The 23,890-nt window shown below is 44.5% G+C and overlaps 2 protein-coding genes across 3 annotated transcripts; both read left to right on the forward strand.

Moving 5' to 3' along the window:
• The first annotated feature begins 1,855 nt into the window (after window positions 1-1,855).
• LOC130369663 (uncharacterized) lies at window positions 1,856-6,015 on the forward strand. Of its 2 annotated transcripts, none has more exons than XM_056575172.1 (6): window positions 1,856-2,191; window positions 3,034-3,094; window positions 3,702-3,985; window positions 4,877-4,943; window positions 5,549-5,661; window positions 5,941-6,015. In XM_056575172.1, exons 1-6 carry the CDS (start codon window positions 2,027-2,029, stop codon window positions 6,010-6,012), a joined length of 762 nt encoding a protein of 253 aa, XP_056431147.1. In that variant the 5' UTR covers window positions 1,856-2,026; the 3' UTR covers window positions 6,013-6,015. The 2 variants fall into 2 exon arrangements, with proteins under 2 accessions (XP_056431147.1, XP_056431148.1); XM_056575173.1 differs by having other exon boundaries at window positions 4,880-4,943.
• Window positions 6,016-6,092: 77 nt separating this feature from the next.
• Window positions 6,093-7,403, forward strand: LOC130369657 (zinc finger protein 239-like). The gene is made up of 2 exons (XM_056575164.1): window positions 6,093-6,143; window positions 6,271-7,403. The coding sequence occupies exon 2, from the start codon at window positions 6,348-6,350 to the stop codon at window positions 7,242-7,244; it is 897 nt and encodes a 298-aa protein (XP_056431139.1). The 5' UTR covers window positions 6,093-6,143; window positions 6,271-6,347; the 3' UTR covers window positions 7,245-7,403.
• The last annotated feature ends 16,487 nt before the right edge of the window (window positions 7,404-23,890 follow it).

Genomic DNA, 23,890 nt, shown 5'->3' on the forward strand with positions numbered 1-23,890 from the left:
GCTTATTTGGAGCAGCACATTTTTATATTTCCGCGTGTGAGCTAGAACCCCAATTTACCCTCCCGGACCCTGCACACACTGGTGGTTTATTGGGTTTCATTCTGTTGTAAATGCGACGGCTTCGCTGTTCCAGGGGTGGATCTCCACAGAGATAACGCAGCGATATGATCATGAGCAGTTGACTTCTAACTTGATAAAGTGAAATGTGAGAGAGAAGGTGATGCAGTTGTATTAAACAAAGATTTTGAAAGATGTTGCGATCTACGAGAGAGACGCAAATTATTCTAAAACCCGTTCGTCCGGGGTTCAATCCCCACCGAATCAGGGCTTTAGGAAGGAATACTGGAGAAATAAAAAAAAACTTTTCAAGTCATTTATTTTCCATTTCTTTGAATATTCTAAATTGATTGACCATAGTATTTTTTCTCAACAGAAGTGGTCAGTGGTCAGTGGTGAGTTTCTTGGCTGCCTGCCGCGAAACTCACCTGAATGGAATTTATGTGGCTGTAATTTCCCATGCAGTGACTTTGTCATTGTGACAAAGGCTTATCAGTAACATTAATATTAACATTAACTTTACCATGAGTTTTTGCAAAGTATATTTGGGTTATAGGGATATTGTAAGACATATTTATTACATAAAAAGTAAATTGTTAGGCCTAATTTCTCTGATATAAAGGAAATTACAAAAATAAGTCAACGGCAAGAATTAAATTACGTACCCAGGACGCGAACTCAGGTCTCCCGTATTGCAGGGCAGATTCTAAACCACTCAGCCAACAGCAACGACGCAATCGACCCGCACTACTCTCGCGGTCGACCAGTCGATCGTGGTCGACATATTGGCCACCTCTGTCCGTCCGTCCGTCCGTCCGTCCGTCCGTCCGTCCGTCCGTCCGTCCGTCCGTCTGTCTGCCTGTCTGTGTATATCTACCTATATATATCAATCTTATTCACATCAGAATGTCCCCTTGCGACCTCTGCTGTCAAAGAAAGAGCATTGCATCCTTGGAAAAAGAACAATAACATAGGAACACATAAAAAAATGCTTTATAATACCTTTCCCGGTCTGAATTTTTTTTTTTATGAACACAGGGTGGTACAACAGACATATTTAGGAAAAGTCAAGAAAGTAGGGATTTGGAACGTGATCGAGTGCAAAGATATATATTTTTTTAACTCACGGGTCATTTGACCCCTTCGACGGCTGTTCTAGTGTTAAGCCCTTGTCTTTCCTTTGTTCCTTGTCGGATAATTGTAGTTTGTGGTGAGTTCTGTCCTGTGTGTTCCTGTGTTCCCTGTGTTACCCGCGTCACCCGTGTTCCTTGCCTTTTTGAGTTAATAAATTATCCTTTTACCTGAACTGTCTGCGTTTGGGTCCTACCTGCCTGCCTGCCACCCGCTAACCGTGACACAGCATCTGCCTCATCAGAAGAAGTTGCCTGGAAAAAAAATGCTAAATTGACTGTTGCTACTCTGCTTTCTCAATCGCCCTCTGACCACGGGTAAGTGAATCGGAATTACAAGCAAAATCAAGAAAATTCAATAGTTCAGTTGCGCTAAAATGAACATCTTGAATCGTCTTTGATTTCAGAACAGATGTAGCAAGGTTAAGCCACTAAAGTCAGTAGCCTAGTGCTACCCATGCTAACACGAACGTGAAGCTTTCCCTCAAACTTAACGTATCTAAGTAGCTTGCAGTTGTCACCCTACCACTCCAAATGTAAAACTGACGTTTACAAATATGCAACAATGGTCAGAAAAGTACTTTAAAAAAGTGTTTTTTAATTTATATTTACCATTCAATATTGCAATCTTTGCGGTCAGTCCCATTGAAGAACACAGCAGCGTGGCTTGGAACTATACAGGCTTACATGAACCACGTGACCACCCTGCCGGCGAGATCAGAGAGTGTCGCAACTCTTCTCTCTCTATGGCTCTGGCAGCATCTTTAGACAGATGAGGAAGCCGGAGCCATTAGGTCATAGGCCACGCCCACTGGATACAAACGCAGCGCGGGAGTCAGATGAGGTCAGGAACATATGGCCGTCCCGTTGCTAGAACACGGCAGCGCCAAACATTTCACTGCTTCCTCAACTTGGGCCAATACAGAGCTGGACTTGCTCAACGTCTGAAAATCAAGTCTGGATCAGTACCAACTCTCCTCGGCTCAGCTACAAACCTCGAAAAAGTAAGTTAACTAACGCCATATCATTGTGTTGCTTTACTGTATATGGTTACCTTGTTAGCATTATAATGTTGCTTTAGCATTAGCGCTACAGCTAACAGCCAAGTTATTGTCGCTAATGTTAAGGTAGATAGCATCAGTTATGTGTGTAAATACCATGGACCTATTATAGAGAAAGGACAGTGGACTAATACATGGCCGCCCATTCATTCCTATAAATACACGCACTGTAAGTCGAGTGTGCATCTCAGCAAGCATGGGGCATCACACGAGAATGGGCACAATTCATCAAAGGGGGTACAGGCACTGATCTCTACTGCTTGGATACCAAGGGAATGCAATGTTTTACAATGTCTGCTCACCATACAACAAACGAATACAACTGTATTTTACCGGCCACTGGACTGCAGTAGTTCTAGCGTTTTACTGATGAGGAGATTGACCTGTTAAACTCATCCTAAATACATATGGTGCGTTCGGGGCAACCCTTGTTTTCGCCCCCTTCTACCCTCTTGTACTCCCAGTTATAACGTTGTTTACGGGCTAAAATTGTACCTGGAACGCACTATTATAGGCATGGTTTCCCCTTCTTGGCACCTGATTCAAATCAAAGGGTTATTAGCAGATTTCTGAAGAGCTTGATGTCATGGTATTGAGTTGATGAGATGAACTATAAAATATGTAAACAAATCAAGGATGTAATATAATTTCATAGAACTAATTTTAAGTATTAGGCTAATGTAATTCACTAAACATGTTTATCTTATATCTCTATGCAACTTGCACATGGACTATATACAATGTTACAAATTGAGTACCTATTTTACTTTGTTGTCTCTACGCAGACCCCCGACACCATTTCAATCAAGGTTGAAGAGGATATTGGTGGAGGCTTGCCCGCCGTAGGTTAGTAATACACATTGCATCTATGCAAGAAAACAACCTGGATCAACTGAGAATGTACTTGATTCTACCTGAGCTAAAAAACCTGGTCCTCTTTGGAAAAGCATCATGACCAGCGCCCTGCTAAAACACGAGTCAAACTTCGGAGTTGCATTTCAAAGATGGAATCAGTCAAGAGCCCAGAAGGGTTTCAAGACGGATGCCACATGAGCTGGTTTATCATTCTCAAACATCACTGAATTCATAATGTTTGAATGTCAGCTGATCAGCTGCTTAGAGGGAAGGACACGTTGTTGCTTTTTAGTGTCAAAATATAATTATTGTGCTTGCCTCGCTTGTCATGTTGTGCTCAGATCACTTTGCGCTGGTGTTCGTTGAGTTTCCTTAACCTGGCCAACCACTTGAGCTTAGAGGCTAGGGAGGAGGGTGCTGGAGGAGACGGCCCTCTCCAAAACGGTGAATTTTTGTCAGCATTACACATTTTAAACCCTCTGTGTCAATGTTGCATACATTTAAAGAGTTTCTTTCACGTGTACAAATACACAATGCCTCCCTTTATGCAAATAATGTATCAAAACAATTGATTTTTCCTTTTTTTCTCCCTCTGCAGAAGACTGCGATGCCTTTGGAGACCGTAGCACTGAGCGCAACGCCACCTCAGAGATTCTGGGTGTAGACGCACCTGGCTCCTCCCACATGTCCAGCCACAGCGAGGAACTGAAGATCCTGAGCGTCTACGGAAAAGGGGAGGGCCCACTGGCAGAGGACGGCCATGACACCCTCTTCACCGCGTCAGAAGTGGAGGCCCTGAACTCGCTGTCTGCGGACCACAGCGCGGCCAAGAGCCAGGAGCGCGGCGAGCGGCTGGTCTGCCGTGAGGAGCTGAGTGTGCAGGTTGGAAATAATCTTCTCATTCACCCTCCAAAAGAGAGGCTTCCTTTGTTATAACTCTAAAACAATCCCATTGAAAGCCCACACCTTTATGATTCAGCAAACGTTTTTACACTTCCAAATATGCCCGTCTTATGCCCAACTTTTCCCCTGTGTGATCCGCATGTTTACACTGAGCGAGGTAATTTACAGGCTTTATTTTGCACCCCTATTAACCCTCTCTGACCCTACACATATTGGCGGTTTCATTTTGATGTAAATGCGATAAGACAGTTTTTCGGTTCTAGGGGCGAGGCTTGGGTAGAGGTGTTGCTGCATTGTCTCTACAACAGAGACGATGCAGCGATATCAACATGAATAGTTGTAACTGGAGAGACGGTGAAATCCGCAAGATGCTGACCATCATGGGAGAGAAGGTGATGCAGTCGCATTTAAAGATGACGAAAGATGGTCGATCTAAGAGAAAGTACCTGCCAAACTTTCCTTACAATGCTTCGTCAGCAAAGTGGTCAGCAAAATAAAGAATATTTCAGTATTTTGGCACTTGTAAATAGTTCATCTCGTTTTAGCCTACACTCGGATTTGAACTCATTCTTGCATGCGAGGGTCTTGAATCAAAAAATATGTAAATATATTTTGCATTCATTGTAAAGAGTCCTACTCTCCGTGTGTAGGCCCGCCTTCTCCGGTCTACCAAGAAAGCCAGCTCCAAGACGAAGGGGGATTTTACCCCTCGGTTTTACATAGGACATTGAAATTGCTGGGCGTTCCAATCCGTGCCCGAATCAGCTTGGCAGTGTGAAAAGGCATAATCTGTCGGTAGTGGGGATTGACAACTATTCTGTGAAAATGAAAGAATATGTCTTGTGTGTGTTTCCTTCTTTATGTGGAAAGCAGCAGACCCCAGACACCATATCAATCAAGGTTGAAGAGGATATTGGTGGAGGCTTGCCCGCCGTAGGTTAGTAATACACATTGCATCTATGCAAGAAAACAACCTTGATCAACTGAGAATGTACTTGATTCTACCTGCGCTAAAAAGCCTGGTCCTCTTTTGAAAAGCATAATGACCAGCGCCCTGCTAAAACATGAGTCAAACTTGGGAGTTGCATTTCAAAGATGAAATCAGTCAAGAGCCCAGAAGGGTTTCAAGACAGATGCCATATGAGCTGGTTTACCATTCTCAAACATTGCTGAATTCATAATGTATGAATGTTAGCTGATCAGCTTAGAGGGAAGGACACGTTGTTGCTTTTCAGTGTCAAAATAGAATTATTGCGCTTGCCTTGCTCGTCATGTGGTGATCAGGTCACTTTGCGCTGGTGTTCGTTGAGTGTCCTTAACCTGGCCAACAACTTGAGCTTTGAGTCTAGGGAGGAGGGTGCTGGAGGAGACGTCCCTCTCCAAAACTTGGAATCTATGTCAGCAGTACACATTTTAAACCCTCTGTCAATATGACATATGACATTTAAAGAGTTTCTTTCACGTGTACAAATACGCAATGCCTCCCTTTATGCAAATAATGCATCAAAACAATTAATTTTTCCTTTTTGTCTCCGTCTGCAGAAGACTGCGATGCCTTCGGAGACCGTAGCACTCAGTGTGGCGCCACCTCAGAGATTCTGGGTGTGGTCGCCCCTGGCTCCTCCCACATGTCCAGTCACAGCGAGGAACTGCTGGTTAGCAGAATAAAGAATATGTTGGCATTTTTGCACTTGTAAATAGTTAATCGCGTTTTAGCCTACATTCAGATGTGAACTCATTCTTGCATGCGAGGGTCTTGAATCAAAAAAAAAAAACGCAGGCAAGACATTGAAATTGCAGGGCGTGCCAAGCCACGACCGAACCTGCTTGGCAGTGTGAAAACGCCTAATCTGTCGGTAGTGGGGATTGACAACTATTCTGTGAAAATGAAAGAATATGTCTTGTGTGTGTTTCCTTCTTTATGTGGAAAGCAGCAGACCCCAGACACCATTTCAATCAAGGTTGAAGAGGATATTGGTGGAGGCATGCCCGCCGTCGGTTGGTAATACACATTGCATCTATGCAAGAAAACAACCTTGATCAACTGAGAATGTACTTGATTCTGCCTTCTCAGCAGGAGCCATCCATCTTGACCATCCAAAGGGCGACAAGGAAAATGCATAATCAACAAATAGAAGTTAGAAAGAATGTCAAAATATAATTCTTCCAACACACAAGTGTGTACAAAGTACATACTGTATACCTTTTGTGAAAACAATTAATTAAAAACATCACTTTCTCTCTTTCTGTTTTCCTCTCTGAAGAAGAAAATGACATCAGAGACTGCAGCACGCAGCGCAGCGCCACCTCGGAGAGTCTGCGTGTGGACGCCCCTGGCTCCATGCACAGCGGGGAGCTGCGCATCCTGAGCTTCTACGGACAAGGGGAGGGCCCTCTGGCGGTTGACGGCCATGACACCCTCTTTGCCGCGTCAGATGCGGAGGCCTTGAGCTCGCTGTCAGCTGACCACAGCGTGGCCAAGAGCCTGAACTGCAGTGTGCGGCTCTTCCGCCTTGAGGAGCTGACTGGGCATCAGGGCTGCAGCAAGGGCCGGCCCGGTGTCTTGTGTGGAAAGGTTATTCCCTACAATGCCAATATGATCGTCCACATGAGGACTCACACCGGTGAGAAGCCCTACAGGTGTGACCAATGCCCGAAGCGCTTCAGTCAGAATAACATCCTGAAGAACCACATGAGGACTCACTCCGGGGAGAAGCCCTACCAGTGTGACCAATGCACGAAGTGCTTCAGTCTGAAAGGCAACCTGAAGAACCACATGAGGACTCACTCCGGGGAGAAGCCCTACAAGTGTGACCAATGCACGATGCGCTTTAGTCAGAATAACATCCTCAAGGACCACATGACGACTCACTCCGGGGAGAAGCCCTACAAGTGTGACCAATGCACAAAGTGCTTCAGTCTGAAAGGCAACCTGAAGATCCACATGAGGACTCACTCCGGCGAGAAGCCCTACAAGTGTGACCAATGCACGATGCGCTTCAGTCAGAATAACATCCTCAAGAACCACATGACGACTCACTCCGGGGCGAAGCCCTACAAGTGTGACCAATGCACGAAGTGCTTCAGTCTGAAAGGCAACCTGAAGATCCACCTGAGGACTCACTCTGGGGAGAAGCCCTGCGTGTGTCTGCACTGCAACGCCAGCTACAGCGACCCAAGCAATTTTCGTTTGCACATGCTCAAGCACACTTTGGCACGGAGTAACGGGACGCTTTGATTGAGACCTCTGTCCTGTATTGGTTGAAATTACTGCTTTTAGTTTTTCTCTTCATCACGATTAAACGCTTCGAAATTTCGATTCACTTTCTGTTTTTATTAATTGATGTCCGTGGTGAATAACTTATTTCTAGGACACTTCTGACAGCAAAATATTTGATTTAATGTAGAGCTTGATCAGGGGAAGATACAGGCAGCAAGGTTACCAAGCATACAGTCAATGAGACGATGGGTGTATGATTCTTATAGGAAACGTTCACATCGTGGGTAAATACAAAGGAAACAAAGGTCAGGGGGAGGGGCCTTCGTGGAGTTTAGGATTGGCCAGAGGAGAGACCAAGTTAAATTGCAATTCACAATATGGGTGAAGTGGACATGGCTGCAAGACAGTTAAAGGAATCTACACAACAAAGAAGTCTGGATTGGCCTCAGTATCAAACTTGGTGCCCACAGTTGCAAATGCAAACTATCTTAACACCGTTCAATTAGAGAGGGCGGGAGGTATCTCTAGGCCCATGGAGAATGGATAGAAATTCATTGAAATTGACTAATTATTCAAACAGGGTTCATATAATTTGTATATTAAAGTTATGCTTGACATTGCCACGACATTGTCATTACCGTTATCTTTGTTATTACAAAAAGCCGGCAAAGTTCACTTGTGAAATAGACTGCGATTGAACCCCACATTATACATGATTGTGTTCATTCCACTGACCTTTCCATTCTGTGCGCTTAATGCTAACTACCTTGGATGGATTGTATCATAATAGGCGATAATGGTTGAAGATGATCCATTTTAAAAGGTCCCTGGTTAAATGTCTAGATCTCAGTGATGCTCAGTTTTGGCCGGTCCTCCCTCTAGAATCCAGCATTATTCTAACGGGACAAAGTCAGAAGATTCCTAGCATTGGTCCCCCTTCACTTCCTGTTTGCAGCAGCGGCTGGTGATTCAATTCGTGGGTGGGGTGCAGTAATGGACGGGGGTCCTCCCCAAGAAAATATAGAATTGGTTTCTGGGAAGCCCACTAGCTAAAAATGTATTCTGATTCATTGCCTACATCCTGACTTGCAGGGCCTGGACAAGCTTACACTGCTTTCACTTTCATTCCACTAGCCATTGCTATTTGACCCATGGTTGTTATTCTGATATTGAGGCATATCATGATCAATGTCCTATAGTGTTTTACCTGAGTCTCAAGGTAAATTTCAAATGCTGTTTGGGGCCGTTGTATCGGGGTTTTTTTATATGCTGCATGTCAAATGACTTAATTAATATGTAATTTACTCGTTCCTTTTCAGTATAACATTGCATGAGGAGTCCAATTCCTCCACTGAAGTGGGTAGAAAGTGCCTTTACAACTCTCTGCTAGTTAACTATCTGTCACTTCTCTCTGCATGTAGTTATGTTGCACAATGCACGAATGCTGCTGAGGGAGGTATTTGATTCATTGGCTGAATTGTCCAATCAGCTCCAAATTACTACAATGAGTTGAAACACAAGACACAGTGTACTGTCAAGTGTTTCTTTAATACTCTTGGTAGGATAACAAACCTACCATGATTAATCGTTCCTTATGTCGTATGGTCATGTACAGGGGTTGGGTTTGTGTCGGGTCTCTTCTTTTTCTGTTCACTAATTATTTTTGTGTGTGTGTAGGCCTATATATATATATATATAATTGAATTAGTTTTACCCTGTTTATTTTAATTTGTTGTCTACCCATGACACAATTCTTTCATTTGTGAATAAAAATTATAATGTAACTCCTGCTTTGTCTACATCAGAGTTCAACATTATAAACTAAGAAGGAGGTAACTGTTATGCAGCTAACTTATAGTGCAATTTATTCTTATGATACATAATTAAATTGATGTATGACCGTTATTCGTTTTCATCTAAGGCAACAGTAGCTTAGTAGCTCCACTCGTGAAATGTTGGTCGTCCAATAATATTATTTCTCGAATATACACTTGGAGCAACACTACTACTACAACAGCGTGAATTCGAACCATTTATTTCAAGAAATATAAACAAAAATATATGTAAACAATGAAACTTATAGTTCCTCCTGAGGGTCGTCAGCTTCTTGGTGCCCGCACTACTGGCCGTCTGGAGCTGGATATTTTAGTCGGATGGTCTGCACGACGCAAGTAGGTAAAACCACACGACAGCCTCGGCCCAATCTCTCGCCTTGCAGAACCCATTCCAGAAAGTCTCGATAGGCTGTTAGGCGATATTGTCTAGACAAAACATTGAGCACACAGATAGCGAAATATGTTCTTTACCATTAAAAAATATGACTTGGTTTCTAACGATACAAAGATTAATGAAAATGGGTGAAATGTACATTTAAACATGTTCAATAAAAGGATAATAGAACGGGGAAAGGTTACCTCCCCTTTCTCTGCTTTGCCCGCCCACAATTTGTCCCGACCGCCCATGAGAAAAGGAGCTACGACCGCGTGGGCTCAGCACACACACAGTTCTTTCCTGGAGAGACATCATATATTGCAAGCATGGCAGTTGCTCAGTGTTGGGATGTACAAATGATCACAAAACTCTATGTTTAGTTCCTCCATCCGAGACTATTTTCTCTGGAAAAGCGCCAAACATTTCGCCGACTTCCTCAACTCGGTCCGATACAAAGCTGGACTTGCTGAACGTCTGGAAATGGAGTCCGGATAAGTACCAACACTCCTCGGCTCAGCTACAAACCTCGAACAAGTAAGTCAACTACCGCTATAACATTGTGTTGCTTTATTCAAGATTCAAGATTCAAGATAATTTATTGTCATTTCAGCCATATACACAGTATACAGTGAAATGAAATAGCGTTTCCCAAGAACATAAGGTGCAACATAGAGCGACAATAATAACAAAAAATCAACAACAACAACAACAACAACATGCTACATATAACTGCAAACCAGTAAAGTGACTGTGTGGAATTTGTAGTGCGGGAATATAAATATAAATATGACTATGTGTCTGAGTAGTGCGGGAATATAAATATGAATATAATAAATATGAATATAAAGCAATAGTGCAATAGTGCATAAACCAAGGGTAACAGAGATTATCAGATCTGTCCCTTAGAGTTGAGGAGTCGGATGGCCTGGGGGAAGAAGCTGTACTGTAGTCTGGTTGTGGCGGACCGGATGCTCCGGTACCTTCTGCCAGACGGAAGGGGGGAGAAGAATTTGTGTGAGGGGTGGGAGGGGTCATCCACAATGCTGGTTGCCTTGCGGATGCAACGAGTGGTGTAAATGTCTGAGATGGTGGGGAGAGAGACGCCGATGATCTTCTCAGCTGTCCTCACTACGCGCTGCAGCTTCTTGCGGTCAAGTTTGGTGCAGTTTCCGAACCAGGCAGTGATGCAGCTACCCAGGATGCTCTCTATGGTCCCTCTGTAAAAAGTGGTGAGAATGGGGGGTGGGAGGTGGGCTCTCTTCAGCCTTCCCAGGAAGTGGAGGCGCTGCTGGGCTTTCTTAACCGTGGAGCCGGTGTTGAGGGACCAGGTTAAGCTCTCGGCCAGGTGGACACCAAGGAATTTGGTGTTCTTCACGATCTCCACCGGGGAGCCATCAACGTCCAGCGGCTCGTGGTCCCTCTGTGCTCTCCTGAAGTCAACAACAATCTCTTTGGTTTTGTCTACGTTCAGGGACAGGTTGTTGACTTTGCACCAGGTTAGCAGTTGTTTCACCTCCTCTCTATAAGCTGACTCGTCGTTCTTTTCTATCAGACCCACCACGGTCGTATCGTCGGCGAACTTGATGATGTGATTCGAGCCGTGTAGCGCCGTGCAGTCGTGCGTCAGTAGTGTGAACAGCAGTGGACTGAGCACACAGCCTTGAGGGGCCCCTGTGCTCAGAGTGGTGGTGTTGGAGGTGTTTTTCCCGATCCGGACTGTCTGGGGTCCCCCGTCAGAAAGTCCAAGATCCAGTTGCAGAGGGAGATGTTCAGGCCCAGCAAGCCCAGCTTCGTGATCAGGTGCTGGGGGACCCACCCACCTTTTTTTCCAGGTGGGTGAGTGCTAGGTGGAGGGTGGTTGAGATGGCGTCATCGGTAGAGCGGTTTGCTCGATACGCAAACTGCAGGGGGTCTAGGGTGGGAGGCAGGAGGCTCTTTATGTGCCTCAGGATCAGCCTCTCAAAGCACTTCATGATGGTAGAAGTGAGTGCTATGGGGCGGTAGTCGTTGAGGCAGGACACAGGTGACTTTTTCGGCACAGGGACAATGGTGGTAGTTTTGAAGCACGATGGGACGTTGGCACTGCTCAGGGAGATGTTGAAGATGTCCGTGAGAACATCTGCCAGCTGGTCTGCACATCCTTTGAGCACACTCCCGGGAATGTTGTCTGGGCCAGCAGCCTTACGCGGATTCACTCTGCGCAGTGACTTTTTCACCTCAGCCGTGGTCAGACGTAGCACTTGTTCTTCGGGAGAGGGAATGTTCTTCTCCGCCACCACATCATTTTTTGCTTCAAACCGGGCGTAGAACACGTTCAGCGCATCAGGCAATGAGGCATCGCTGTCACAGGCTGGTGTAGATGTCCTGTAGTTGGTGATGGCTTGAATGCCCTGCCATAGCTGCCGTGTGTCTCCACTGTCTCTGAAGTGGGCGTGGATTTTCTGAGCATGTGCACGCTTAGCGTCCCTGATAGCCCGGGCCAGTATTGCCCTCGCTATGCTCAGAGCCTCCTTATCACCTGCTCTGAAGGCTATGTCTCGGGCTCTCAGCAGTGCACGTACCTCTGCAGTCATCCATGGCTTCTGGTTGGAGCGTGTGGTGATGGACTTGGTGACAGTGACGTCATCAGTGCACTTACTGATGTAACCAGTCACTGATGCTGTGTACTCCTCCAGGTCAATGAAGCCGTCGGTGGTTGCTGCTTCCCTAAACATATGCCAGTCGGTGCACTCAAAACAGTCCTGGAGGGCAGAGATGGCTCCTGCTGGCCAGGTTTTCACCTGTTTCTTGGCTGGTCTGGAGCGTCTGACGAGCGGTCTGTATGCTGGGATCAGCTTGACGGAGATGTGATCCGAGTATCCGAGGTGGGGGCGGGGCTCAGCCCGGTACGCACCAATTACGTTGGTGTAAACAAGGTCCAGCATGCTCGCCCCTCTCGTCGCAAAATCCACATGTTGATGAAATTTAGGAAGCACAGTTTTGAGATTTGCATGGTTGAAATCTCCAGCGACAATGAGCAGTCCTTCTGGGTGAGAGTTTTGGAGATCGCTAATGGCTCTGTAAAGTGCGGCCAGCGCATCCTTAGCATTTGCACTGGGGGGAATGTAAACAGCTACCACATGCAGGAAGGAGAACTCTCGTGGCAAATAAAAGGGTCTACATCCCACAACCGCGTATTCCACCAGCGATGAACAGTACTTTGAGACTAGGGTAGAGTTGTTGCACCAGTCAGTGTTGACGTAAACACACAGCCCGCCACCTCGGGTCTTGCCGCACAGTGATGAGTCCCTGTCGGCTCGATGCGAGGTTAGTCCGTCTAGCTGAATGGCCGCATCCGGGACTCGATCGTTGAGCCATGTCTCTGTAAAAACACAGACACAGCAGTCCCTAGTCCCCCGTTGAGTAGTCCGCTGGTAGATGGCATCAGGTAGGTATGTGTGTGAATACACACTGTAATGCGAGTGTTGTACACTTCTTTGGTATTTGGATAACTGTTCTGACTGAGCGTGCACCTCTGCAAACCAGGGGGATCACACATGAATGGGCAAAGTTCAGCAAAGGGGGTACAGACACTGCAGTGTCTGTACCCCCTTTGCTGAACTTTGCAGTAGAGATCATGATCTCTACTGCTTGGATACCAATGCAATGTCCCGAATCTTTAACAATTTCTGCTCACCATACTACAAACGAATACAACTGTCTTTTTCCAGCTTCGTGACCGCAGTAGTTCTAGCGTTGTCACAAGTTCCCTCTACCATAACCTTACTTTCACTTTGAGCACTCCCCCTCAAAGAGCTTCTAGCTCTTTTCAGGCTGCACTTGAAAATAAGAATTTTGTTTTTAATTTGTTCTCATGGGTAAATAAAGGTTAATAATGAACTCCGTTACAGCTCGTAAATTACGGTCTACAATGTGTCCCCGGAACGCAGCATAATGTTATACATCGATCTGGTCTGAGTTCACAGGTAGTGAGTTGCGGGTTTGACTGCCATTCCAGGGCCCACTCATATTTTCCCCATCACACCTGATTCAAATCAATGGGTTATTAGCAGATTTCTGCAGAGCTTGATGTAATTCTATTGAGATGATGAGATGAACTTTTCAGATAAACGAAATATGCAAACAAATAAATTATATAAATTCATTTTATCATTTCATAGATCCAATTTTAAGTATTACGCTAATATAATTCACTAAACATGCTTAACTTATGTCTTCTTACAACTTGCACCTGGAATACATACAAAGTAATACATTGAGTACTAATTTGACCTTGTTGTCTCTTCACAGGCCAGCACATCAAGTGTTTACATTCAGCTGCTTCTCTCAATGGATGTTGCCTGCCATATGTGACGGGGCTCAGTGAAACAGTCAATATTAACGAGGGGAGGGGGAAATAACTAAAGAGGGACCGACAACGCCACCTGGGGAATTACACCCCAGGAAATAGAGAACAAAGAAAGTTAAACTATGATATTACAGAAATAATAAGGACACAGGTTCAAGAACTAAAGAGGCAGAGACAACTATATTAACCGTTTCTTTTATTACAATAACTAAATAAAGAAAACAGGATCAAAACCAAACCAAACTGCAAAACAGGGGTTAAGTAACCCAGCAAACCAAAGGTCAAACAATGAAACAGAAAAGGGAAAATAACACAAAAGCAAACTTAAGCAAAGCAACCAAAACAAAATAGCAAACGGAACCAAAACAAAACAAAACAGCTAACCAGAACAACTAAAACCATACAAAACAGCAGCAGGGGATCCTAAAAACAAGAGACACTAATTAATAAAAGTTCAAATGGGAACTCACAACTATTAGAAAGCGGGGACCCTACTCACCACCCTAGGAGGAAACCAACAGAGGCTGACTTTAGCCATCTTGGCCCTTTTATCTGCACCTGGGTGCAGGAGGAGGAGCTTAGATGGGGTTGCATTCACAACCCCTACTGAGGTTCACCACACATACAGACTACCTGGAAACACACACTGTAGCCACACGGCTATCCTTAAAGACTTTGCTGCCCCATTTTACAAGTGAAGGTATGTACTTTCCACTTTGAGTACATTTACTTGATGTAGTAGATTCTGCATAGATTCTAGGCTGTTGCAAGACACTAACTGCGCTAACAAGCTCTTTGGAAAAGCATCATGACCTGACCAGCGCCCTGCTAAACTTGAGTCAAACTTAGGAGTTGTATTTCAAAGATGGAATCAGTCAAGAGCCCAGAAGGTTTTCAGGACAGATGCCACATGAGCTGTTTATTATTCTCAAACATCAATGAATTCAAAATGTATAAATGTTAGCTGATCAGTTTACCGTTGTCGCTTGTTATTGTCAAAATAGAATAATTGCGCTTGTCTCGCATGTCGTGTTGTGCTGCTCAGATCATTTTGCGCTGGTGTTCGTTCAGTGTCCACCAACTGGCCCCCGCTTGAGCTTTGAGTCTAGGGGGGAGGGTGCTGGAGGAGACATCCCTCTCCAAAACTCTGAATCTTTGTCTGCAGTACACATTTTAAACCCTCTGTGTCTGCAAAGAATTTAGAGACCGTAGCCCGCAGCGCGGCGGCACCTCAGAGAGTCTGCGTGTGGACGCCCCTGGCTCCTCCCACATGCCCAGTCACAGCGGGGAGCTGCGGATCCTGAGCGTCTACGGAAAAGGGGAGGGCCCACTGGCGGTGGACGGCCATGACACCCTCTTCACCGCGTCCGAAGTGGAGGCCCTGAACTCGCTGTCTGCGGACCACAGCGTGGCCAAGAGCCTGGAGCGCGGCGAGCGGCTGGTCTGCCGCGAGGAGCTGAGTGTGCAGGTTGGAAATCATCTTCTCATTCACCATCCAAAAGAGAGGCTTCCTCTGTTACAACTCCAGCACACACCCTTATAAAGCACAATCCTTTATGATTTAATGAGTCGTAAGTGGGGATTAAAAACTATTCTGTGCAAATGAAAGAATGTCTTTTGTGTGTGTTTCCTTCTTTATGTGGAAAGCAGCAGACCCCAGACACCATTTCAATCAAGGTTGAAGAGGATATTGGTGGAGGCTTGCCCGCCGTAGGTTAGTAATACACATTGCATCCATGGAAGCAAACGACCTGGATCAACTGAGAATGTACTCGATTCTAACTGCGCTGAAAAGCCTGGTCCTCTTTGGAAAAGCATCATGACCAGCGCCCTGCTAAAACACGAGTCAAACTTGGGAGTTGTATTTCAAAGATGGAATCAGTCAAGAGCCCAGAATGGTTTCAAGACCGATGTCACATGAGCTGGTTTATTATTCGCAAAGATCAATGAATTCACAATTTCTGAATGTTAAAGGGATACTTCACCCATTTAGAACCGGCGTTCTATCTTTATAAAATCGCTATTGTAATATAAATAAATATATAAATAAATATCAGTCTAAACCAGTCTCCCCTTGGCCCATTTTTTCTCATCTAATTTTCTCCCGAAATGACGTCAAATGACGCGTTTGACGTCATTTCGGGAGAAACCTCTTGTCCCGGTAGAAGGGCCGAGGACTACAACCCACTTTTGGTGGCAAATTTTTCCACCAATAAGGAATGAGAGGGGGCGGGAGCTCGCGTACTGAGGGCGAATGAGGGGGACGGGAGACCGACAGGTGGGCGGGGCAGCGAGCGCAATGCACTGTGGTAGTTGGAGGTTTTCTTACTTTGAGCCAGAGAGACCATGAAAACACTCTTTCTGCCTTTTTTCAGGCTAGGATGAACAGATTTCAATTTTTTTTTCACATTCATAATACATTGAATTATTTAATTCATAAAACCTTCATATTCCCACCGGTGAAGTATCTCTTTAACTGATCAGCTTACAGGGGAGGACACGTTGTCACTTGTGCTGTGTTCCAATAACCATACTTCCATGAGTACCCTTAAACGTAGTACACTATCCTCACTCACTAAGTGCTTATTTTTCAGACGTCAGTGTTGTTCCAAATCGAATGCTCCGTGGTGCACTAACTCGAAATTACGATCACGACTTCGGCCGCGGCTCCTCCCTCGCAATAAACATCCCGCTTTGAACGGTGAACTCTTTACGCCTAGCAGCTATGAAAATCTATAAAAACTACAAAATGACTCCATTAATGCAGGCTATGTGGAAAATGCGCAGACTTTGGCTTAGTCTGGTTCCGCCCTCTTCCGCTACGTAGCTAAGAGTGCTGCCGTTGTTGAGTACGAAATCTAAATGTGTAAATCGATCCACACTTCGCTATTTGACCGTTTTGAGTACACCATCCGGGTCCTTTCAGTACACTTATTTTCGCCCGATCTGAATTGGAACGCCCTACGTACTCATACTAAGGCTAGTAAGTACGGATAGTATGGATATTGGAACACAGCATTGTTATCGTCAAAATAGAATAAGTGCGCTTGTCTCGCATGTTGTGTGCTCAGATCATTTTGCGCTGGTGTTCGTTCAGTGTCCTCCACCTAGCCCCTGCTTGTGCTTTGAGTCTAGGGGGGAGGGTGCTGGAGGAGACATCCCTCTCCAAAACTCTGAATCTTTGTCTGCAGTACACATTTTAAACCCTCTGTCTCAATGTTACATAAACATTAGGGCTGTAACAATAAACCAACTCCCGATTCGGTTTGTATCAAGATTTTTGGCCCACGGTTCGATACATCCCACAATTTTTTTTAATCTAAAAAGCATTTTATTTAAACAACACTTGTATAACAATAAACTTAATGTTACATTTAATAAAAAAATGTTTGGAATACTGATCAGATTTGAACCGAAAGAATACTACTAATGTATCGCTAAATAAATAACCAAAGATTGCAGTTGGAGGATGCTTGCAGGTAGGCAAAAACCCTCACCTAGTTTTATGGTTTCGTCAAAGATCCTATCATGGATTCTTATTAGGCTATGTAGCTTAACTAATTACATAATCAGGCCGTATAGAATGCAACATGTTTAATAGCCTAACTTTCAAATAGATGGGGAAAAAACATGAACGTCTGATTCGCAATAACGAGGCATGTGTGTGTGTGTGTGTGTGTGTGTGTGTGTGTGTGTGTGTGTGTGTGTGTGTCTGCGTGAATGGCAGTCTGCGTATGTGTGTGTGAGTGACGTCGGGCTACTTCTAGCCTTTTAAGTTGTTTAAAATAACGATTTCGTTTTTTACCATGACAAGATGCCCTCATGGTTCCCAGTTTATAGCGTTTTGGTAGAATCGGCTAAAAACAGCCTATTTAAGAATGCGTTTACATGCGCTTTTGTGCTCCCAAACGAACATCCCATCTCGTTATCATCTTAAACATATCCAAGATCCATTTTAAACCGGATTTCTCCTTTAAATGGTTCCACGACACACTCTTTAGATTAAATTAGTCAAACCAGGTTTTCCGCTTTAGGTTCAATGCGTGTTCACATAAAAGGTGTGTTTATCACGTCAATTGACTCCCCCTTATGCAAAGTGAATCGAGCGTGCGTGGTGTATTATTATGAATTCCTACAAGGAATTCAAAGTCCAAATCACAGTCAAGGGGAACACGGTTGCCCATAATATGGCTAGGGTAGAGGGCTGGCAAAAAATAGCCGTCCGTGTTAATTCGGAAGTGAAAAGATTCTGCATATTGTCTAAAAAAATATCATGCATCATCATGCCTTTTACTCCCATAGATGTGGTGCCAGCACGCTCCTACGAACATGGGGCCAAGTCAAAAATAAATATTAAAATAATATTCAACGTGGTAAGTTGTAAGCATCCATTTGAATAATTTCAGGTGAATCTAGCCTATGATTTGCATTGGCCTAGGCTCCAACCTTTAGTCACATGTTGATTACCTGCAGCAAATAAAAAAAAAAAGTTAATACGACTGGGAGGAGGACCGCTCCCCCGCCCTTCACCACTTCGGAGGAGCTGGCTCTCGCCAATAACGAAGGTCGGCCGATGATGGTAGGAGTGGAAGAGGGGGTGTCCTCTGACCCCACTGCCGTGACTTCCAAGGCGTTTGTAATGAGTATGTATTCATTTATTGGCAATGGACATCAATAATGGTCTTGCTAATCAAATGTGAAATGATTAAGTGTAAATTAATTGTTATTTTTAGTTAAAGGTACAGACATTAGTTTGGAGGGGCCGCCGACAATCAATCTCCAATCCGAGGTATGTAACTATCAAAGCAAAGTGTCACGTATTCTTCTAAATGTTTAATTTCTGGACAGAATGTCCTTTGATAGGTTTCCCTGATTCTTGCAGGAGACTGTCGGCCTGTGACTCCAGGGCGACTATGGAGGGGATTTTTCTGAACAATTCTCACAGCTATAATATGAATTTGTAGAATAAAAAATGCCTATGCCTAATTGTGTCACTGACATAGCGGTTATGTGTGTGTGGCTGATGGTGGCTGCTGCTGAAGGTGGATGCTGATGGTGGCTGCTGCTGAAGGTGGCTGCTGATGGTGGATGCTGAAGGTGGATGCTGCTGAAGGTGGATGCTGATGGTGGCTGCTGCTGATGGTGGATGCTGCTGAAGGTGGATGCTGATGGTGGATGCTGCTGAAGGTGAATGCTGCTGATGGTGGCTGCTGCTGAAGGTGGATGCTGAAGGTGGATGCTGCTGAAGGTGGATGCTGCTGCTGCTGGTGGCTTGAGCTGGCTGGTGCCGGGTAACACTGCTGCTGCAGGTCGCTGCTGCTTGAGGCGATGGCTGCTTGAGCTGGCTGGTGGTGGCGATGATGGTGGTGTCGCCTTCTGCTGCTAGTGGTGGCGGCTTGTGCTGGCGACGGCTGTTGGTGGTGGTGGCGGCGGCGACTGCTGCGATTGTTGTCCTTCCTTTCGACCTGATGCACTTTACTATCCTTAACCTCAGCCTGATGTTTGTGGAGTATTTTCTTTGTTTATTAATAACTTATAATGTTCCTCCCTGTTCCTTCACTTTGTTCTTGTTTTACAAGTTAGACATACACGCACACCTGTTTACACATTTGTTGTTCTTGTTGCACACATGACTAACATTGTTTTATTCATTGATACCCCCTGGCTCTACTTTGCTGTTCTTGTTCACTTACTGTTTGCTTTGCTGTGCTTAGTCCTTGTTCCCACTTGTTTTTGGTTCCACAAACCTCAGCCTGATATATCTGGCATCTCAAACACTGGTTCCAGCTTTACCTGGCGCCTACTCCTTTGCAGCGTGCAGATGTTAGGCAGTGGAATCTGCATTTGCTGCAGGGTTTTATAACCAGTGGTCCATTTTTACTTGTATTGCTTTTTTAATTGTCTCCTTTCCTCACCGTATTCCTCTCTTGTCAACACTTATATATACAATATTCATCCCTGTTCCTTCACTTTGTTGTTTTTCAAGTTGGACACACACACATATTCTTGTTGTCTGACCCAATGTTTAATAAAAAAATACTTTCATTTGTTCTTTAATATATGATACTTTGTGTTCTGCTTAGTCTTAAAGTAGCATGGTTGTGTGGTCAGCTCCTGACTCATCAGAATAAGTTGCCTGGAAACTAAATGCTAAATGGACTGTTGCTACTCTGCTTTCTCAATCGCTCTCTGACCACGGGTACGTGAATCGGAATTACAAGCAAAATCAAGAACATTTAATAATAATACATTTAATTAAGGGGCGCATTTTCAAGACACCCAAGGTCACCTTACAGAGCATATAGTCATCATAAATCGTTTAAAAAACAAGACATTGTGGGAAAAAATAAATAAAAATAAACATAAATAAATATTTAAAAATATTTATATTTAATAGTCCAGTTGCGCTAAAATGAACATCTTGAATCGACTTTGATTTCAGAACAGATGTAGTAAGGTTATGCCACTAAAGTCAGTAGCCTAGTGCTACCCATGCTTACACGAACGTGAAGCTTTACCTCAAACTTAAAAACGTATCTAAGTAGCTTGCAGTTGTCACCCTACCACTCCAAATGTAAAACTGACGTTTAGAAATATGCAACAATGGTCAGATAAGTACTTGCGTTTTTAATTTATATTTACCATTCAATATTGCAATCGCTGCTGGCAGTCCCATTGAAGAACACGGCAGCGTGGCCTGTTTTTGAACTATACAGGCTTACATGAACAACGTGACCACCCTGCCGGCGAGATCAGAGAGTGTCGCAACCTGGTCGCAACCCAGGAACACTGCATACTTCCGCAATCCACCAGTGCTCAGCGGCCAAGCCTGGTATTGCAGCTGTTTAAGCTGGCTGTGGAGGGGTCCCTCAAATCATGAGACCCAGAAGTAGATATCTCCGTTCACTCCAATACAAGTGGGGAACAGGAATGTGTCTCCGCAAAAAATGTCTGGATATCAATCAAAGGCTCATAATTACCTTCATGCCATGTCCTAAAAAAAATTAAGTTTTTTCTTTTCAAAACGCCACCTCAAGCGTTTTATTAGCCGTTATCTCGCTGGTGAAGAGGGGTGTGCAGCTGAAAGGAGTCGTAGTGAAACAAATGGCATCCGAGAGGGCCTAGTTCAGTGCTCCGTTAACGTGTCCGATTTTTGGACTGGTTCATCTGCTGCTCAATAACTCTCACGGTCCTCTGCTTGCGATCATTGTGATTCATCATGTATTGATCCATTTATTCAAAAGATCCAAAGACAAAGAACAGGTGCATTACGGTATCATTTTATATTGTTGTTGGACCGGAGTGGGGGAGTGGGCACGCATGCGTTCTATATTTCTGCATCCGGTACGTCACGGACTAGGCCACGTGTCTTGGCCCCATAACGCGGAAGCAAATCGCTCCTGTATGCTACCCTGCGCCACTGAGCAGTTTTTTTAGGAATGAATGGGCGGCCAGTCCGTGGTCCATCCTTTATTATGTCCATGCTCTGGCAGCATCTTTAGACGGATGAGGAAGCCGGAACCATTACTTCATAGGCCACGCCCACTGGATACAAACCCAGCGCGGGAGTCAGATGAGGTCAGGAACATATGGCCGTCCCGTTGCTAGAACACGGCAGCGCCAAACATTTCACTGACGACTGCTTCCTCAACTTGGGCCAATACAGAGCTGGACTTGCTCAACGTCTGAAAATCAAGTCTGGATCAGTACCAACTCTCCTCGGCTCAGCTACAAACCTCGAAAAAGTAAGTTAACTAACGCCATATCATTGTGTTGCTTTACTGTATATGGTTACCTTGTTAGCATTATAATGTTGCTTTAGCATTAGCGCTACAGCTAACAGCCAAGTTATTGTCGCTAATGTTAAGGTAGATAGCATCAGTTATGTGTGTAAATACCATGGACCTATTAAAGAAAGCACTGTGGACTAACATGTCGCCCATTCATTCCTATTAATACACGCACTGTAAGTCGAGTGTGCATCTCAGCAAGCAAGGGGTATCACACGAGAATGGGCACCATTCAACAAAGGGGCTACAGGCAATGATCTCTACTGCTTGGATACCAAGGGAATGCAATGTCTGCTCACCATACAACAAACGAATACAACTGTATTTTACCGGCCACTGGACCGCAGTAGTTCTAGCGTTTTACTGATGAGGAGATTGACCTGTTAAACTCATCCTAAATACATATGGTGCGTTCGGGGCAACCCTTGTTTTCGCCCCCTTCTACCCTCTTGTACTCCCAGTTATAACTGGTTGTTTACGGGCTAAAAGTGTACCTGAAACGCACTATTATAGGCATGGTTTCCCCTTCTTAACACCGGATTCAAATCAAAGGGTTATTAGCAGATTTCTGAAGAGCTTGAGGTCATGGTATTGAGTTGATGAGATGAACTATAAAATATGTAAACAAATCAAGGATGTAATATCATTTCATAGAACTAATTTTAAGTATTAGGCTAATGTAATTCACTAAACATGTTTATCTTATATCTTTTTGCAACTTGCACATGGACTATATACAATGTTACAAATTGAGTACCTATTTTACTTTGTTGTCTCTACGCAGCCCAGCTCATCAAGTGCTTCCATTCAGCAGCTTCTCTCAAGGGATGTTGCCTGCCAGACAGAACACCTGGAAACGCATACTTGTAGGCACACATAAGAATATGTTGGCATTTTTGCACTTAAATAGTTAATCGCGTTTTAGCCTACATTCAGATGTGAACTCATTCTTGCATGCGAGGGTCTTGAATCCAAAAAAATAAATACGCAGGCAAGACATTGAAATTGTAGGGCGTGCCAAGCCGCGAACGAACCAGCTTGGCAGTGTAAAAACGCCTAATCTGTCAGTAGTGGGGATTGACAACTATTCTGTGAAAATGAAAGAATATGTCTTGTGTTTGTTTCCTTCTTTATGTGGAAAGCAGCAGACCCCCGACACCATTTCAATCAAGGTTGAAGAGGATATTGGTGGAGGCTTGCCCGCCGTAGGTTAGTAATACACATTGCATCTATGCAAGAAAACAACCTTGATCAACCGAGAATGTACTTGATTCTACCTGCGCTAAAAAGCCTGGTCCTCTTTGGAAAAGCATCATGACCAGCGCCCTGCTAAAACATGAGTCAAACTTGGGAGTTGCATTTCAAAGATGGAATCAGTCAAGAGCCCAGAAGGGTTTCAAGACGGATGCCATATGAGCTGGTTTACCATTCTCAAACATCACTGAATTCATAATGCATGAATGTCAGCTGATCAGCTTAGAGGGAAGGACACGTTGTTGCTTTTTAGTGTCCAAATATAATTATTGTGCTTGCCTCGCTTGTCATGTGGTGCTCAGATCACTTTGCGCTGGTGTTCGTTGAGTGTCCTTAACCTGGCCAACCACTTGAGCTTTGAGTCTAGGGAGGAGGGTGCTGGAGGTGACGGCCCTCTCCAAAACTGTGAATCTGTGTCTGCAGTACACATTTTAAACCCTCTGTGTCAATGTTGCATTCATTTAAAGAGTTTCTTTCACGTGTACAAATACACAATGCCTCCCTTTATGCAAATAATGTATCAAAACAATTGATTTTTCCTTTTTTTCTCCCTCTGCAGAAGACTGTGATGCCTTCAGAGACCGTAGCACTCAGCGCGGCGCCACCTCAGAGAGTCTGGGTGTGGTCGCCCCTGGCTCCTCCCACATGTCCAGCCACAGTGAGGAACTGAAGATTCTGAGCGTCTACGGAAAAGGGGAGGGCCCACTGGCAGAGGACGGCCATGACACCCTCTTCACCGCGTCAGAAGTGGAGGCCCTGAACTCGCTGTCTGCGGACCACAGCGCGGCCAAGAGCCAGGAGCGCGGCGAGCGGCTGGTCTGCCGTGAGGAGCTGAGTGTGCAGGTTGGAAATAATCTTCTCATTCACCCTCCAAAAGAGAGGCTTCCTTTGTTATAATAATAATAATAATAAATTTTATTTATACTGCACTTTATATTCAAGAATCTCAAAGTGCTTCAGAGAAAAAAATACCAAAAAACTATTAAAAAGGGGGAACCTCAAAGAAAGTTTAGCTAAATGCTCTTTTAAAGAGATGGGTTTTGAGGTTCCGTTTAAAAAGA

The sequence above is a fragment of the Gadus chalcogrammus genome, chromosome 17, assembly GCF_026213295.1.
Source record: "Gadus chalcogrammus isolate NIFS_2021 chromosome 17, NIFS_Gcha_1.0, whole genome shotgun sequence".
Taxonomy (NCBI): Eukaryota; Metazoa; Chordata; class Actinopteri; order Gadiformes; family Gadidae; genus Gadus; species Gadus chalcogrammus.